The 19,370-nt window shown below is 45.2% G+C and overlaps 2 protein-coding genes across 2 annotated transcripts in view; both read left to right on the top strand.

Moving 5' to 3' along the window:
- The first annotated feature begins 982 nt into the window (after nt 1-982).
- Nucleotides 983-8,572, top strand: MRPL10 (mitochondrial ribosomal protein L10). Its single transcript, XM_063136460.1, has 5 exons — nt 983-1,051; nt 2,718-2,887; nt 4,081-4,245; nt 5,632-5,776; nt 7,724-8,572. The coding sequence occupies exons 1-5, from the start codon at nt 1,009-1,011 to the stop codon at nt 7,969-7,971; spliced, it is 771 nt and encodes a 256-aa protein (XP_062992530.1). The 5' UTR covers nt 983-1,008; the 3' UTR covers nt 7,972-8,572.
- A 3,631-nt stretch (nt 8,573-12,203) lies between these two features.
- The window catches only part of OSBPL7 (oxysterol binding protein like 7), a 39,436-nt gene continuing 32,269 nt past the window's right edge, over nt 12,204-19,370 (top strand). The window contains exon 1 of the mRNA XM_063138546.1: nt 12,204-12,317. The gene's annotated coding sequence lies outside the window, so the exon portion shown is untranslated. The remainder of the gene's footprint in view (nt 12,318-19,370) is intronic.

Raw genomic sequence — 19,370 nt, 5'->3', positions numbered from 1 at the left:
TATTGGCATCTCCATAGCAACAGGTTGGAACTAGTGGCAAGATCTCTCTGGTCGTCGGCTGTGGGAATGGGGAAGCAGAAACCACCTTAGCAACAGCTTGGAGGCTGCCTAGTCAACCGATGGGAAATCCTGGGATCTCCCGAGGAACAGATGGAGGTTTCTGTGGAATTCGCCTTAGAAAGCTGTGGGAGGCTTGTGCGGCCTTCCCTTCAAAGTGTGGCCTGGTGGGTGCTCTGTTGCCTAGCAACAGCTTGACGTGGGGGATGGTAAGGTGGGGCTTGCCTAAAAACAGCTCGGGTGGGGCGAGAGGATTCCTGGAGTCCCCTTAGCAACGTTTCTGGGTCGCGGGGCTGGTCTCGTTGCAGTTCCGTGTGTACCTAAATCTGTCCCTAGCAGTGCCTTGTGCGTGTTGCCCGGGGAACAGCTGGGCTGAGGGGAGCCTGAAGTCACACCTGGGGATGGGGCCTTGAGGAGGGTTCTCCGCGGTAGCAGCAACAGACTGGAGCGAGGTTTGGGGAGGAGACTTCAGCAACAGCTTGAGGAGGGGGGTGGGGTGCCCCAGCAGGGATTAGGGGCTGGAAAGGGGACCCCCGACTTGGTGGAACGGCTTTAGCAACGGGGCCTGATGGAGGTAGCGGAGCCTTGGAGGTTCTCCTTAGCAAGAACGGGAGAATGATTTGCAAAAAAAAAAAAAAAAGGTCTTAATCTGACTTCGGACGACACGGTAATCAACGGTTGTTTCCCAAGCAGTTTCTCTGCCCCCCCCCCCCCGTTTGATTAGCGTGTCGTCCGAACTCAGCTTTTTTCTCGCATCGAAGGTGGGGCTGCAGCCAGAGCCTCCGCCTGTCCCTTAAAGGGGCTAGGAAACCAGCACGCGTACCCGTTGCTAGGGTTTCTTTTGGTTTCTTTTGCGGTGGGCTTCTTCCCCTTTAAATCCCTCCCCAAAGAAGGACGACTTTACTTCCCCATCCCATGATGCTCGCTTTCCGCTCTCCACACCTCCCCAAGATGGCGGCTCTCAGCGGCTGGTGCGAAAGGGCTAGCAAAACTGGTAAGGGTGGATAGGTGTAAGGGCGCTGCTCTTCTTTTGCCTTTGCTAAGAATTGTTCTCTGTACGTGCTCCATCCCCCGTCGCCCTTGCTGGAGATCAAGAGTCTAGCAGCCTTATACCTCGCTCTGTTGAAATCCAGGGTCTAATCATTACTCCTCCTCCCCCCAACGTGGTTCAATGTGCAACAGTTCTCGGGTTACAAGAATCTGAAAATATCCATAGGAATGCAATTGTAAATCTATTCGTATACGTATGTATAAGTTTACATTTCCATTCATATTTTCAGCTTCTTGTAGTTTCTCTACTCTTCCTACTTCTATCTTATGCATCTTTTATTCCCCTGGTTGCAGCATTTCTGGGGTTGCTAGTCTTAAAATTTATCAGACGATGGAGTGTTCAGCCATTTGCCATATCAGTAAGGTAAGACAAATCAAGGTGTCAAAGAGGCTTATGGCAACCATCTCTGTTCTTTAAATCAGAGTAGTGCATGTGGATTCTTGCGAAGGCCACAGTCAATTTTCCCAGCAGGTTTGTCCCCCACTGGCTTTGCACCCAGTTTGAAATGGGTGCTCAAATTCCCTGTGCCAAGAGGTCTGGCACTGAAGTGGCGAGGAGGTTGGTGGTCATACAGATTGTGCTATATCAACTGAAAGCATTCTAACTTAATCCATCTGTCAAGATACATGATTTATGACCTGTCATTCTTGTGAAATTTATTTTTGACCATTGGGAGGTTGTTTAATAACGATATAGACAAAACCTACCCATAATAATTTTTCTACTTGTATTTAGAATGTCTCGTCCATAATAAACTGTCTATGAAAATGATGAATGGGAGCGAGCCCTAAGCAGTTCTTGACTATGATGCCATTAAGACCCACAGAAAATCCCTTCTTCTCTTCCCTTGCCTGTTTTGATCCTTGCTATTAAGTACACATTTACACTGTTTTACACTGAATCAAGTACACAGGCAGAAGTTGACTTCCCCACTTCCTCCTTCCCTCTGCAGCTATCCTCCACCCCCTGGCAGCCCCTTTAAAATGCTGCCCAGAGTCAGCAGATCCTGCTGAATGTGGTGGACTATGAGTGTATGGGAGGGAAAACTCCAAAATCAAGGCAGATCCTGGTTCCAATTCTGGTTCCAAGTGTTGTGGGTTAGCACTCTTGGCATAAAAACAATTCAAAGTCATATTTTGAAACAAAAAACTAATTGCTTTGTTTTTTGGGGGTACCTTCTTCAGCTCTATTTCTGATGTTGCACAACAGAGGCTGCACACAATACTTGGAATGTAGATACACTATACATTGGTAGAACAGTGTTATGAAGCTGCTATTCTGTTATGCCTTGAATTTCTTTTGCCTTCCCTGAAACCTATGATGTGGCTGACATAGCTGAGTCATCTGGAACTATGTGCTCTATAAGTATCCCTTAGCACCTGCTTGTAGCACACCAGCCTGGCCTGTGTGTGTTGATTGTGGGGTGACTGGACTTCCTGGTGGGCATAGATAACTTTTTGATCCTTGACAACACTAGTTTTCTGTCCTTCCTCTTAACTCAGTTTTTATGGTTTAAAAAACTGTCTGTACACAGCATAGGAACTCACGAAATCCCCTACATTTAAGATTATGCCTTAGTCTAATTTCTTACGCTTTTCCACTGTTCCAGGCTGGCTGCCCACCCTTCAGTTCATCCGCCATGGCTCCAGAGCTGTCACCCGCCACTGGAGAGCTATGAACTTTATGCGGCAGAAGTTGATGGCAGTGACAGAATACATCCCACCAAAACCTGCAATCCCGGAGGAGTGTATCAAACCCCGTGTCACAGCTGTTCAGGAGGTAACAATGCATTCCAACCTGGCAGAGCTGGTGGTGGCTATGGTGAGGCCCACTTGTGGGTAGAATTCTTGAGTGGGCTTGTCACACTTCTTTCTCCATGATGTTGCCAATTGCAGTGGGATTCATATGATTTCTGCACCAGATAACCACTTTATCCTGATGAGAGTCACTCACAGAGAGCAAGTGTCTTTTTCTGAACCTTTGAGGCACAGTTCTAGTATGCTGCTCTTGATACATAAAACTCCAAAGAGTTTGCTTTGGGATCACTGCCTGCAATTACATTCCACCATGATCTTTAAGATCTGGAGTGAATACTGCTGTGGCTATTTTGTGTGTGAAACTAGCTATTTTCTGTGCCCCAGTGTAGGTGTGTGGCTAGTAGATGGGCAGAGCCTTTTCTGTAGTCATACCTTGCCCAGAAAAGCTTCTCTGGTCAGTTTTTAGGTCTCAGTTAGAATCCCTCCTTCCTTGTTTTCAGGAAACAATATTTGATGAACTTTAGATAAATCAAAATTTGTTGTATAGTTCACTGTTCTAGTTGCTGTTGTTTTAAACATGTTTTATTGGATTTTGTATGTGTTTAATTGGGGTTTGTCATGTCTGACTTTATAACTACCGGAGCTCTATGGACCATAAATATGATATAGAAATAGATAAATATTAAATATAATGTTGATATGTCAAGCAGCAACATTGGTATTTACCTCTCAACTGAGGAACATGTTCCCTGGGCAAAGGGCACAGTAGATGGATATCAGTTAATTACGTAGATCATTTAAATCACCAAGAGAAAATGCCAATTTAAAACATTTGACTTAAATCTCTAATTCACCTATTTCCTGAACAACCATGCATGCTGGTTGCTATAATTATTCAAACACATAAATTTATAGCTAAATAGAATCTTTATGTTAAGTAACGGTATGATCCAAAACTTCTGTTCGTGCACCCTACATGTCTTTTGCACTGGAGAATTCATATCTGCTTAGACCAGCCTTCCTCAACCTGGGGCGCTCCAGATGTGTTGGACTACAACTCCCAGAATACCCCAGCCAGCTCTGCTGGCTGGGGCATTCTGGGAGATGCAGTCCAACACATCTGGAGCGCCCCAGGTTGAGGAAGGCTGGCTTAGACTGTTTGGTGGGTCTTCCCTCATCTCAACCTTAATGTCTGCAAACAACTTTATCCCCCAGGAAAATGGCTATACAAGGCTATTGCTTCGGGAAGTGAAGCAAGCATTCCTCGAGAGTAAAATGATCGCTGTGTGCCAGTACAACTATGTTCATGGAAATGAGATAATACTCATGAGGCATCGGCTGCGAAAGTACAACATCCATGTCAAATTCTTCCCCAACGAGGTACAGTTTTATGCAAACAGCATCCTTTAAAAACACACACACAGCTGAGTTTCCTTATGTACATCTTCTGTACTGGATGTGCACAAGGTCAGATTCTGTGAGATGGGAAATCAGAGAGCCTGCCATATCTCACTGGTATCTTCAGAAACTTTGCATCTAGTTGGCAGAAAAACACCACGTTGCTTTGGCGTTACGTTAGAAAACACCCAGTTGCTACCAAATTTTGCTTACGGTGAAAACTTGGAGACACATTTTGGAGGTGCTAGCTCGGGGGAGGGGATGGGGAACAGCCAAGGAATTTCTAGTGAGGCAAAAAGTGAAGACTGGCAAAATTTCTCAGAAAGCCTTCTGCTTTAACTAGCCAATGTGTCGCCAATGTTTTTTTTTTAACAGTATTTCAAGACTGACAAGTGGACTGGCTTGTCAGATATTTATTTATTTATTTTATTTATTTATTACGTTTTTATACCGCCCAATAGCCGAAGCTCTCTGGGCGGTTCACAAAAATTAAAACCACAGTAAAACACCGAACAGGTTAAAACACAATTACGAAATACAGTATAAAAAGCGCAACCAGGATAAAACCACACAGCAAAGTTGATATAAGATTAAAATACAGAGTTAAAACAGTAAAATTTAAATTTGTTAAAATTAAGTGTTAAAATACTGAGTGAATAAAAAGGTCTTCAGCTGGCGACGAAAGCAGTACAGTGTAGGCGCCAGGCGGACCTCTCTGGGGAGCTCGTTCCACAACCGGGGTGCCACAGCAGAGAAGGCCCTCCTCCTGGTAGCCACCTGCCTCACTTCCTTTGGCAGGGGCTCACGGAGAAGGGCCCCTGTAGATGATCTTAAGGTCCGGGTAGGTACATATGGGCAACTACCTCCCCCAAACCCTTGTTACCTCATTGCTTTTGCATTCCCCTGTCACTAGGCAGGGTCTTTTCTTCAACTAAATATTCCTTATAGATAGAATTACCAGACCTCAACCCAAAGATTTTGCCTGATCCTTTTAAAAGTTCCAGTGCAGTGAGAGAAGATGCCCCAGTGTGGCATGTGTCTTCTTGGAGTTGCATCTAGTGGTGTCCCTCTGCTGACAGAAGGCTCTTTGATCCAGCAGAGGCTTCCCTCAGCAGAATGGGATTTTTGCTAGTTCCCCACTTTCCCTTGCAACTCCCCCAATCTGCTCCAAGGAGTTGGAGGGACCCTTCAGAACAGCAGGGAGGTGTTGTGGGGTGCAGCAGCGGGGAGGGAGAATCAGCCAAAATTTCCTCCCTCTCTATTCTGCTCATGGAAGCCTCCACTGGATCCATGAGCCGTCTGTCAATGAGGAACCCTGTTCAATACACCCCTTGGTGTTTAACTTGCATCTTACCTCCACCCTTCCAGATCATGAGGCCTTTCCTTTTGGAATCCAAATACAAGAATCTCCTCCCTCTTTTTGTGGGACGCAACCTTCTCATGGTGAGTCCGGAGACGAGGGCACAGGAAATGTTGCGAGTCCTGAAGAAAATTCCACAGATTAACCTCCTAGGTAAGTGTTAAGCTCCCTACTATTCTTCTGTTCAATATTTATTTATTTAAAATATTTATATCCCGCCCTATATCATTAAGATCTCAAATAAAAACATACAGTATAAAACAATAAATATACACAGTTAAAAACAAATTAAACCATGATCCAGGTTAAAACAATATATAATTTAAAAGTAATAAAAGCCGTTAAAACAATGTGCCAGTGAGTTTAACCATCAAAGGCTTTGTTAAAAAGCCATGTTTTTACTTGGCGTCGAAATGCAATCAATGTTGGCGCCAATCGGGCCTCCAAGGGGAGGGCATTCCACAGTCGGGGTGCCACCACAGAGAAGGCCCTCTCCCTTGTCCCATCATAGCATATATGTTGCATTGGTGGGATGCGGAGAAGGGCTCCTCCAACAGATCTGAGGTCTCGGGCAGGCATATATAAGGAGAGGCGTTCCCTCAAGGTCCCAAGCCATTTAGGGCTTTAAACGTCATTACCAACACCTTGAATTCCGACCGGAAGCATATAGGCAGCCGGTGCAGTTCCTTTAAGACCGGTGTTATGTGGTCTCTATAAGATGTACCCACCAGCAGTCTAGCTGCTGCATTTTGCACTAGCTGCAACTTCAGCGTCGTCTTCAAGGGCAGCCCCACGTAGAGTGCATTGCAGTAGTCTAATCGGGAAGTTACCAGTGCATGCACTACTGTGGCTAGGTTGCTCCTGTCCAGGAAAGGCCGTAGCTGGCGGATCAGCCGAAGCTGACCCCAAGTACTCCGTGCCACAGAGTCCACCTGGGCATCCAGTGACAATGATGGGTCTCTAGGACTACTCCCAAGCTACGTACCTGCTCCTTCAGAGGGAGCGCCACCTCATCCACAACAGGTCGCTTACCCAATTCCCGGATTCGGGAACCACCAATCCACAGAGCTTCCGTCTTATCAGGATTTAGCTTCAGTTTATTGGCCCTCATCCAGCCCATTACAGCCTCCAGGCAGTGGTCCAGCACCTTCACAGCCCCAGCTGACTCCAACCACAAGGAGAAGTAGAGCTGAGTATCATCAGCATGCAATATAGTGCCCTTGGAGTACCAGGCATCTGACAAAAAACAGAGATGATGCAATTTTTACCCTAGAGGGCTTAAAATCCATATTTGATTAATAAGATGGGAGTTAGCATAAGAATACAAGGATTAGTAGTGGATAATAGAGATGGCATAGGGGAGAGTCGGGTAACATTGAGGGAAGCTTAATAACAGAAAGGAGGCAGACTATAAGCCAGACAAACTGACGCTGGTTCCCTCTGGCATTGTGAACTACAACTCCCAGGATTCCTGACCCTTGCTTATCTGGGTGGGGCTGATAGGATCCTGGAGAGCACCAGGGTAGGGAAGGCTGGCCTAAGCATAATCTTACCATTGATTTAGGCCAGAGGTGCTCTGAAGGCACATGATGCAGTTCTGATGCTGAAACTAAGGGAATCCGGCCCTGTAAGCTGTTCTGGATGCGTGACCACTTGGGAACAATATGGAAGCTCCTTTTGAAAGAAGAATGGGGTATACGTGTTGCAAATAAAATAAATAAATAGATTAAATCAATAAATGGCCCATTGAGGGTATGGATGTTTGTTGCTTTCTTGCAAGTCCAGCACAAAAATAAGGAAAACCAAATCTTTGTGTATGTTATGCAAATGTGACAGTGAATGCCAATTTACCTCCCAGCATTCAGTTTTGTTCTGGAAATGATATTGTAGTTTTTAAAGACATTGTTCAGTCAACACTCTGTGTATGTATATATATATGTGTGTCTGTGTGCGCACATGCGTGCACATGTGTCTGTAATTCTGCACGTTAAGTTCTGGAACTAAAACTGCAATGTGCTCACATTCAGCGGCCCTCTTCCAAATTAGGACTTAAAAATACTTTGAATGCTACCCATGCATCTCTTTGTCTCACTCTTCCAGGAGCATGCGTTGACGATGTCATCCTAAGCAAACAAGGTTTCACAAACTTTGCCAGCCTGCCACCCATGGTGGCTGCTCAAAGAGAAGTGGTGGGTGCTCTTTCTCTCATGACATCCCATACCAGCACACTTCTGCAGCGTGGACCTATTCACTTGACTTCCTTGTTGGACCAGTATGTTAAGCAGCAGAGCTGTGAAACAGTTGAAGCAAAGGCGGAGGGGAGTCCTGACAAGTCGGAAGGCCTATGATCATGAACTCTCTCCAATGTGATCTTCGTTGCCTCAGACACAACTTGCCATCTGTTTCTTACATGTCCATGACTTGGGGTGGATGGAATGTAGTTGATAGGACTGGTTTTGTATATCAGTTCTATTAAGGGGACAAAATGAAGACCAGATTATGAATGAGCGATGCTGATTTACAGATTTATGTCTGGAGATCAGGGCAGCACTGGATTCACATCCACACTGACTTAGTGTGCAATCCTGTGCATGGCTTGCTTGGACTTTTTTCTGTCTGAACATGTATAGGATTGCACCTTTCTATAATAAGTCAGCAAGTGTGGAAGTAACACAGGAAATCAAGTAACCAAATGGAAGTCTACTACAAATCGTAATAAACTTGACAGATTGGTAAACAGGGAAATCACGTGTTAAATGCAGCATAATGTTCATCTCTATAGGGGCTTCTACACTTTAGGACCTAAAGAATTATAGCATGTGCATGCAGTGTAGCATTATTAAACATTTTTTAAGGATTCTGTTGTATGTAATACTGTGTTCAACCAAAACACATGAAGGCTGCAGTTGATAACCAATTATAAGGAATGCCAACAGGCACACAACTGCATAACAATTTTAACAATTAAATCAGACAATAATAGTATCAAGAGTCAAAACAATGGCTTCTATTTTATATAATTATATCAATTTGAACAGTTCAATCACACAAAATTGTAGGGATGACAAAACATAAGGCAAATGGTTGCTTTTTTGATACCTTAACAATAAAATTATAACAACAGACTGAATTATATTTTTAATGTACTAAGTTATTAATTATTATAACAGGATTCCAGTTATAGTTCCTGTTTCATCATTTCAGACTTCTTCAGATGTACAGTCTTTCAAGGCTTACAAAAGAGAATAAAATGAATGGGCATTCTAGCAAATAATTCTCCTGCACAAGTTCCATCACCATGAATGCACAAACACACTTCTTTTTAATAGGGCCACTGTCTGCATTTCATTTCCTTCTGATGTTACTGTTTACACAGGACAGGGCTCTATTTCAAGAGCTGCCTGAGGACCATTCTGTATTTGATAGTGTACTCTGTTTGAAAGGCTGTCTTGCCCAACTCCAGTTGAATGATAAAGAACCATAAAAATGGAGAGTATGGCGGCCACCTTGACATTGCCAGCTGACAGCTGGCACACTGATTAAAGCCATTCAAGTTGGTGGCCATGACTACATCTTGTGGTAGTGAATTCCATAGTTTAACTATGCACTGTGTGAAGAAGTACTTCCTTTTATCTGTCCTGAATCTCCCACCAATCCATTTTCATGGGAGGACATCATTAGATTCTACCATTATAAGAGAGAGAGAGAGAGAAAAACGTTTCCCTAGCCTTGTTCTCCACACCATCTCTCTCATGTCTCCCCTTACTCAGTCGGGTTTCAGGCCCGGCTTTGGCACAGAAACAGCCTTGGTCGCCCTGTATGATGACCTATGTCGGGAGAAGGACAGGGGGAGTGTGACTTTGTTGATTCTCCTTGATCTCTCAGCGGCTTTCGATACCATCGACCATGGTATCCTTCTGGAACGTCTGGCTGAGTTGGGAGTGGGGGGCACTGCATTGCAGTGGTTCCGCTCCTACTTAGCAGGACGGCTCCAGAAGGTGGTGCTTGGGGGACATTGCTCGGCCCCGTGGACTCTTCAGTATGGAGTTCCGCAGGGATCGGTCTTGTCCCCCATGCTGTTTAACATGTACATGAAACCGTTGGGTGCGGTCATCCGGAGTTTTGGAGTGCGCTGTCATCAGTACGCTGACGACACGCAGCTCTACTGCTCCTTTTCATCCTCATCAGGTGTGGCTGTGGATGTGCTGAACCGGTGCTTGGCTGCGACAATGGACTGGATGAGGGCTAATAAACTGAAGCTCAATCCAGACAAGACTGAGATGCTGCTGGTGGGTGGTTCCTCTGATCGGATGGGGGGTGTTCAACCGGTTCTGGATGGGGTTGCACTCCCCCTGAAGGAGCAGGTTCGTAGCTTGGGGGTTCTCCTAGAACCATCTTTGTCACTTGAGGCTCAGGTGGCCTCGGTGGCACAGAGTGCTTTCTACCAACTTCGGTTGGTGGCCCAGCTACGCCCCTATCTGGACAGGGATAACCTAGCTTCAGTTGTCCATACTCTGGTAACTTCCAAATTAGATTACTGCAATGCCCTCTACATGGGGCTGCCTTTGAAGACGGTCCGGAAGCTGCAGCTTGTGCAAAATGCGGCGGCCAGATTGATAGCTGGAACAGGGAGGTTTGAGCATGTAACACCGATTCTGGCCCGCTTGCATTGGCTGCCTATATGTTTCCGAGCCCAATTCAAGGTGCTGGTCTTAACCTATAAAGCCCTACATGGCTTGGGACCACAATACCTGATGGAACGCCTCTCCCGACATGAACCTACCCGTACACTGCGCTCAACATCTAAGGTCCTCCTCCGAGTGCCTACTCCAAGGGAAGCTCGGAGGATGGCAACAAGGGAGAGGGCCTTTTCAGTGGTGGCCCCCCGACTGTGGAATGATCTCCCCGATGAGGCTCGCCTGGCGCCAACATTGTTATCTTTTCGGCGCCAGGTCAAGACTTTTCTCTTCTCCCAGGCATTTTTAACAGCATTTTAACAGCATTTAACAACGTTAAGTTTGTTTTTAATGGACCCCACAATTGTTGTTTTTAAATGGATACTGTTGTTTTTATACTGTTTTTATATGTGTGTGTGTGTGTGTGTGTTTTTAAATTGTATACTTTTAATGTTTACTATTTTTAAATGTTGTAAACCGCCCAGAGAGCTTCGGCTGTGGGGCGGTATATAAATGTAATTAAATAAATAAATAAATAAATTACTCCCCTTTTCTCCAAGCTAAACGAATGCAGAAGTTATAAGCTTCCCTCATAGGGGAGATGCTCCAGCTCCTTGATTTGAATTGTCGCTTTTGTGCACTTTTTCCAGCTCTACAACATCCTGTTTTAGATGTGGTGACAAGAACTGTACACAGTATTCCAAGTGTGGTTGTGCCATAGATTTGCATAAGGGCAGTATGTCACTGCCAGTTTTATTCTCAGTTCCTTTCCTAAATATGCCTAACATAAAATTTGCTTTTTTCACAACGACCACACAGCTCACCTGGTCACAGTTTTCCCCACTATGATGGTGAGATCTGTATTTCTATCAGACCACTAAAGGAGCTATCCAAAGTGAACCCCAAATGGGTTGAACACCTTGGATAACTCCTTAAGAGTTCTGGTTGGTTCTAACTGAAACCCAGAGTGGATTCACAGCCCTACTAAAATAGGTGCCACCAGCTTCCACGGATTTCTATTTAAATTATAATTTACTAATTTGCATTTATGTATATAAATTAGCATGTGCACATTTTACGTAGATCTTTGTCCTCTTTTTTTGTGGCAGTGCATAAGTGGCCACTTCATTGCAGTCTTTAGTAACTAGACTCTGTCCTGCTGTTACCAACTGGCTCTAGTTGAAAGGTATCAAAACAGTATAATCCTGTGCATGTCAGCTAGGAAGTAATTCAATGGGGGTTACTCCTAGGACAGATTGCAGCCAAAGATAGCTTCTGATATAGAGAGAGCCAGTGTGGTGTAGTGGTTAGAGTATTGGACTGGGACTTGGGAGATCCGGGTTCTAGTCTCCATCTGGCCATGAAGCTCCCTGGGCGTCTTTGGGCTCTCAGCCTTTCCTATCTTACAGGGTTGTTGTAAGGATAAAATGGAGAGGAAGACTAGGATCATGCAAGCCACCATGGGTTCCGAATACAAATCACTGGAGGCTGGGAGCTTCTATTTCAATGGGGCGGTGAATCAGAACTCTAGAGGAGTTATCCGAGGTGCTAAACCCATTTAGGTTTCAGCACTTTGGGTAGTTTCTTTAGAGTTCTGACAGAGTGGATTTTTGGATTCAGCACCTTGGATAACTCCTTCAGAATTCTGACGGGTTCCAATTGAAACCCAGAGCGGATACACCGCCCCACCGAAGCAGGAGCCACCAGCCTCCGCTGATATAAATGTAGCAATAAATAACAACAACCTCCCCCCCCCCTCCAAGACACACACACCCAAATCGAGCTGCGCGGGAGGAGCCGTCGTAAACCCGGCAGTCCTCCAAGAGGCCGGGTGGCAGAGGCGAGCCAAGCGCAGCGAAAGCGGATGAACTCAAGAGCACCAACGAGAGGAGCCAAGCTGGCTTCTTTCGGCTTAGCTGGGCAGCTGCTTCCTGGTTCTGGTTTGCAGCGGCAACAGCAGCCGTTGCTGCAGGAATTGCAAAAACGGAGAGTCCAGAGGAGAAAGCCGCGGCGCGCAGGTAGGAGGGGGGGAAGAGGCGGCGGGGGGGGGGGGGGAGCTCATCCTACTCCGGGCATGGGGGCGCAGCTCGCTGGCGCTGGGTCTCTGGGAGGGCATCTGGGCATCTCGTCCTCTAATTTCAGGAAGGAGGGGAGGCTTGTTTGGGGCTTTGCTCCGCCGACTTGGCAGATGGGGAGTGAAAGGAGATGCTGCCTGCTTCTATTTTTAATAAGGGGAATGTTGCAACCTGGCAAAGATAGCCACGAGAGGCGAGCGGGGCGGTCAGGGTAGGGAGGATTTTTTGTCTCCCCCTTTGCAGAGGTACCTTGGGCGGGGCGGGGTGGGCGGCCGTATGGTTGATCACTATGGCAAAAAAGTGGTAAGGGAATTTTTGCCTCTATAAAAATAGAAATTGACGGGGAAATAAGAAGGGTGTGTGTGTGTGTGTGGCAGGGGGAGCATGCATAGAATAGATGGACAGGAATATGGCCCGTGCAACGCATAGATCTGAGGTTTGGGGGATGGATGACACGTTCCAGAGGAATCTATCCCACGGCTTACGGAATTGTGAACAGATGGGCCCCAGGGGGAAACTTTGCCCCCACTGAAAGATGGTGGTGTAGAGGGGAAGGAAGATTAGGGCTGACTTCTGGAAGAGATGACGGGAATGATTACATGGTGGGTTTTGACATACTCATCTGCACTGATAAAGCCTCCAAAGGTTGGGGATTTTTGCTCTCTGGTTGAAAGAGGCAGAGAACCACCAGAAGACGGTTTTGCCCCATTGCAAACATAGCAGAGAGGTGAAGTTTTGAGGCTGGCTGGGGAATTTTGCCCTGTTGCACAGAAAGCGAATCTGGGGTTTGGGTGACTGTTGGCTGCAGGCAAAGAGAGATGGGGGTGGGTGGGTTGTCAGGTAAAATTATGCCCCAAAGTGGAGATAGGTAGTGGATTGTCCCTTGGTACAGGGGGAAGGAAGGAAGGGGCTGTTGAGGCTGCTTATTGAACAATTGACAGCTTGGTAAGGGAAGGCCGATGGAGTTCAGCGAAGGAGCACACGATTTGTATGCCAGAGATCCCAGGTTCAATTTGTGGTTTGTCTAGGTAGGACTGGAGAAAACTCGGTATAGGGCAACTTCCTATGATCTCATGATGGGAGCAAGGGAGGGCCTGTGCCCAGATAAAAGAGAATTCCCAACAATGCAGTCTTTGAAATGAATGTACCCAGAGGTTACCGAAGGGCTGATTTGCAAATGTGCATGTATGCCATTACACTGCGTTTGGGGCTAGTTCACATACACACTTGACAGCTATAGCGTGCAACAGTGACTTGCATGTGTGAATGGGCCTTCGCAGGTCGAACGCCACAGATACAACTTTCAGATCTCCTCCAACACAGCGCTTTTTGAGTGGAGTCCATTTGCACATGTTGCTACCAGCAGTCATTCAACGTGCTGCAAAGAAGTGTAGGGAAATTAAGAAGAACATGCATTTTGAACCTGCTTTTGATGACCTGAAAATGAATGCCTGAACTATCTCTATTGAAAAGCATTGCATGTGAGTTGTGATTGGATGCTGTGAATGTTTTATCTGTGGAGTAAACTCTCTGATGGCACATTCTACCCCACAAAAGTCATCACTTGTTGCAGTCAACAAACATTAAACATTCAAATGTGAACCAATTTTTATTGCAACCTGCTGCCCTGAGGCAGAATCTTTTATGCATAAAATGCTTTAGGGATGGATGCATCTCCAAATTTTAGAAGGAGATTCTTAAACTCTTTTTGGCTCCTTATTCCATTGCTGAACTGGTCACTACAGTTAGGTAATTGTTCCTAACAAGCAGGGGTTGCAACAGACTGTTGCAGTATATGCTCGCTCCTAACAGACATGTGTGCCTTTTTCAGGGTTCCAACTATTCCTCCCCTACATTTGTAAACCCCCCTCAAGTGTCACTCAATATTCCCATGGCTACTGAGCATGCTCAGTCCTCATTGGACTGGTTAGGAGGGGGGTTGGCTCTTTTAGCTTTTTATTTAAAATTATGTTTTATACTTCTGCAAACTTCACAAACATGTTGATACCTCTCTCTTGTTTCTTACTGGCTCCATTTTGACAATCCTGGCGACACGCATCACCTGATGTTTAACAATAATTTGTGTATCCTTGCAGTTTAAAATAATTGTCCTTATCTTTAGAAATATGTGTAAACCATGAACATATCAGTCCCTCCTTCATACGCACACATCTCTTTTTAATGAACTCTTCTCTGGGCTAAGCACACCCAGTTCTTTCAGCCTTTCTTTATACAGTTTGCCATTTCGACCCCTTCTCTTGCTTGTAGTTGTCTTCTGAATCCTTTCCAACATTGTCAAATGTCTTTCTTGAGCAGTGGTACTCAGAACTGAATGTGCTATTATTCTAAATGGAGTCTTGCCAGTAACCAAGAACAGCAATTCTATTAACTTCTCCAGCCTTGAAAACTATGCTTTTGTTGATAGAACCTAAAATGTCATTGGCCATTTTTTGTGGCGTAGAATCGGAGACCAGAGGCTGGTAAACTCAGGACTTCTGGGTCCTGTTTACAGCTCCAGAGGTGAAATGGGATATGTTTGGGATTAAATGGGATGTCTGTCTCCATGTCTGGAACATGAAACTAATAATCTGAGGCCTTGAAAGCAAAAGCAATCCTGTTCTTTTTTCTCCATCCCCACCTCTGCCGCTGATTTACATTGGAACCTCGGGAAAGACATTTACTTAGTTATGGCAAAAGTTGATGTGTGTTTTGATAACACAGTGTTTCAGATCTGCAGTTGAAAAATGCAAAAGAGTACCCAAAGGATCATCATAGCAGCTGTGCGCAGTGCAGGAGCCAGGACTGTTAACCTTTAATAAGATCCTCATGATTTCACTTCTTCCCCTGATTTCACTTTGGTGCCACCTGTTTGCTGAAGTTGTGGAATGTTGTCTTAAGGGGGTGTCTAAATACCTACAGAGCTTCTCATGATTGACACAGCTGCCTTTTTATGCAGGACCAGACTTATTCTTGGAGGATAAATTTATTAGTGGCTATCATAGGGTGACCATATAGAAAGGAGGACAGGGCTCTTGTATCTTTAACAGTGGCCTAGAAAAGGGAATTTCAACAGGTGTAATTCCCTCTTCATCTCAATAGTTAAAGCTGCAGGAGCTATACTAGAGGGACCAGATACAAAAGAGGGCAGGGCTCCTGCAGGAAGAGGGAATTTCACCAAGTGCTGTATGCATACAAATGCCACCTGCTGAAATTCCCTTTTCAATGCAACTGTTAAAGATACAGGAGCCCTGTCCTCCTTCCCATATGGTCACCCTAGGCTATCAGCAATATTAGCTAAAAATAGAACCTCTGCAGCCAGGGGCAGCAGGATGCATCTGTTTATATAAGTAGAGGACAGACAACAGGGAATCTTATCTCCATCATCTCAGCTCTTGCAACTAGATGGTGCAGTAGCTAGAGTGGCAGGCTAGGACCCAGGAAACCTGGGTTCAAAGCCCAACTTAGTCATAAAGCTCATTGGGTGTTGAGCCAATCATTATCTCTCAGCCTTGCCTACATCACAGGGTTGTTGTGAGGATGAAATGTAAAGGATAGGGAAGAACCATATAAACCATCTTGAGCTTCTTGAAAGAAAGTTGGAATGTAAATCTAGTTATGAATATATAACCTTTGGACTACTCTTACAAGTGCATTCTTACGTTCTAGATTTTAGAAATATGTTGCTTTGTTGTATCCACACAATTGCACTCAACTTTCCTTTGTCTTTAAGTGAAAAGCTGCTATATAATAAGCTGAAACCTATTTTTAACACCAGAGGCAGGTGACTTGATGTGTGTGGATGGGATTGACAGATGGTTGGCAGCTTGGAAGTCTTTACAAGCTGCTGTCCTCTGAAAAGGGTGTTCCCAGCACAGGTGCTTAGTTCTGTTTACAATAGTATCTTGTTCTTTATGTGCTGATTCTGAAAAACCTGTCTGTAGGAAGGCATTCATATTCAAAGACCTTCTGTGTTACAATCACTCTCTGTATTTCCAGTGTTCAGGGGTGAGAGCTGTGGGTTGTGCAGCCAAAGCAGAAGCATCTACTCACAAGCGGAAGTGTCAGCCGGCTTGGGAAAACCCCACGGTTGGCAGAAGTACAAAGAATCTTTAGGGGATAAAAGTCCTAAGGGCAAGGGAAAAGCCCTCAAACATCCCAATCAGGTCTGAGTGTGTTCTGTGGGAACAAAATAATGGCTGGCTGTTGGGGTGGGGGAGACAGAAAACCTGGGCAGGGGCGATGGAATGGTCCATCCTGAACCAGCGGTACTCCACACTTCAAATTTACTTGCAGGTCCATTTCGAATAATATATATAAAGAAACATTAAAGGGATGATGCAGCAGCAGGTTATGCTGTGCAAGGCAAGCTCTTGTGTAGTTCCCTTTTATATCAATAGGGCTTGTGCAAGAGAACTTCCTCCGGGATTGTGCTGTACATTTGCAGCGTCAATAGCAGGACAGAGGAAAATCACAATTAATGTACTGATTTAGTGGAACTTTGTTTGCTCCAGTTATTGGTTTTTATTGATTTTGCTTTTAAACATATGCTGCATTTTTTGATATTATTGATTTTTATTGATTTTGCTTTTAAACATATGCTGCATTTTTTTAAAAAAATTTTTTAGCTGGCTTGTAGATCCACTGCTTGAATGATGGTATAAATATTTACTTAAGTTATTGGTTACATTTATTGCCTGCCTTTTCCTCCAAGGAGCCCAAGTCACGGAGATGATCCTCCTCCTCCTCTCTGTGTCCTCACAATAACACTGTATGGTAGCTTAAGCTGAGAGTCACTGACTGGTCCAAAGTCACCTCAATAAGCCTCATGGCCACGTGAAGACTAAAACCCAGGTCTCCCCAGACCAACACTCTAACCGTTGCACCACACTGGCTCTTTGTTTTAAATAAATAAATAAATAAATAAATAAACAATAGTGCTCTGTGATGGGTAGGTGTCATCCATAAAAACAACATTATAAGGAAATGAACCCTAATAATATTAATTCTAAAAGATGTTAACACAGGGTTGTATCCGATGTTAGTCTGACTTAAGTCCCATTCACTTGAATGGGTCTATTCTAAGTATTTATTTATTTATAGCATTTTTATACCACCCAATATCCGAAGCTCTCTGGTCGGTTTACAAAAATTAAAATCGTAAGTAAGACTAATACTGGAAAGAGCCCTGTGTTCAAAAATTAAGGTTTAATTTTTACAAAGTAGATTTAGGGCTCAAACCTATACACTGGTGGAGCATATTCACCAATGGAGCTATTCTGCCACAGAAGGGCTGAACTGGGCTATAGGATACCACTGATCCTATACCCCTTGAATCCACAGCCATGCCCCCACCCCGGTGCAACTTTACACTAGCCCAAGTCCTGATGCAAAGAACCTCCCCGTCCAATTGACTTCAGTGGGAGAGGGGGTGAACTAATAAAATAGCTGCTGTCCCCATGTTGACAGCCACCCCGTGCTTATCGCCATGGCAGAGCATAGGATGTATTTTAACAACACCCAATCACAGCACGGGGAGACTATAACTTAGATGAGAGGGCGTGTGGCCTGGGGCTTCCTCTGGTTGAGTTTGAGCTCCTGAGGGGGAACTCCAGTGAGGGGAAAGTGTGAGAAAGGGCATTTTGCGCAAAAGTCCTGGCCCCACAACACAAACGGGAACTGAACAGCCTGTGAAAGTCTCCTCAGTGCAGGCCCCAGCCTGGCTCCGCCCACCCAGACTGTCAATTGGCGCCTTCTGGGCAGGAAGGAGTATAACGGGCTTCTTTTTTCAGCTGAGCCTTGTTTGAGCAACACAGACTTCCTGAGCTCTTTTGTGCCATCTCTATGGTGATCTCTAGGGGAGCAGGGGGTGGGGGATGGAGTACAGGCCATGGGATATTGGTGGAGGAAAATTTGGCAGTGGTGGGGAGATCAGGCCCCCTTTGGGGTTGCAAGAAAGGCCCTTGAGAGCTGCATGTAGCCCACAGTTTGTGCACCCCTGATTTAAATGCATGCAACCCGGCTTCTCACACCAGCCTACTTGCATAGTGAACAAATAAAATCTTGGTTCATCTCACCAAAGAAAATCCAGTCCATAAAAGGGTAGCATAAAATGACACAATAAAAATAGAAAAAGCCACAAAGGTGTGGAGGCTCTCATGTGTTTCTCACAATGCCCTGGAGTGCTACTGCATCAGGTGCTCCAGAGCATTGTGGGAAATTATAAAGAATGGATGGCTTCCCAAACCCAGCCACCAAGTCAGCCTGTGGGCAGCTGGGCAACTCAAAGCAGGCCCTCTCACTTGGGTCCTGGCAAGCTGTCTGAATATACCATGTGCTGATGCTGACCCCATGTAGAGTGTATGCGTGTGCCCGTCTACAAACGTTGTGTGTATCCATGTGCTTCATGCCAGAGGCTAAGGTGGCCGGCCTAGAGAAGCTGAGAAAAGCCAAAAGGTGTCTACATTTAGGGACACTGTAAGGCAGCCTTCCCCAACCTGGTGGCTGGTAAGATGTGTTGGATTACAACCCCCCTCATCCCCAGTCAGCATGGCTCTGCTGGCTGGGGATGATGGGATATTTAGTTCTTTATTACATTTCTGTAGCACCCAATAGTCAGGGCTTTCTGGGCAGTGCACAACAATTAAAATCATAAAACAGGGCACAATAAAACTTTTTTAAAAAAAACACCTTTAAACTACAGTAAAAACCAGCAGCAGTGTAACTATTTAAAATACAATAACAGATTTAAAAATAACAAAATTTAAAGAACTATATAATGCCTCAGAAAATAAGGTCTTCACCTGGTGCTGAAAGGACCACAACATACAGGCTAAGTGAGTCTCTCTGGGAAGGGCATTCCACAACCAGGGTGCCACCACTGAAAAGGCCCTCTCGGCGGGGGCACCTGGATCACTTTTGGAGATGATCTTATGGTTTTGGAAGGTATATATGGGAGGATATAATCCTTCAGGTAACCTGGCCCAAATCTTGTAGGGC

Source organism: Elgaria multicarinata, chromosome 11 (assembly GCF_023053635.1).
Source record: "Elgaria multicarinata webbii isolate HBS135686 ecotype San Diego chromosome 11, rElgMul1.1.pri, whole genome shotgun sequence".
NCBI classification, from domain to species: Eukaryota; Metazoa; Chordata; class Lepidosauria; order Squamata; family Anguidae; genus Elgaria; species Elgaria multicarinata.
Note: the sequence above shows the minus strand (reverse complement) of the source record. Positions and strands in the feature narration are given on the sequence as shown.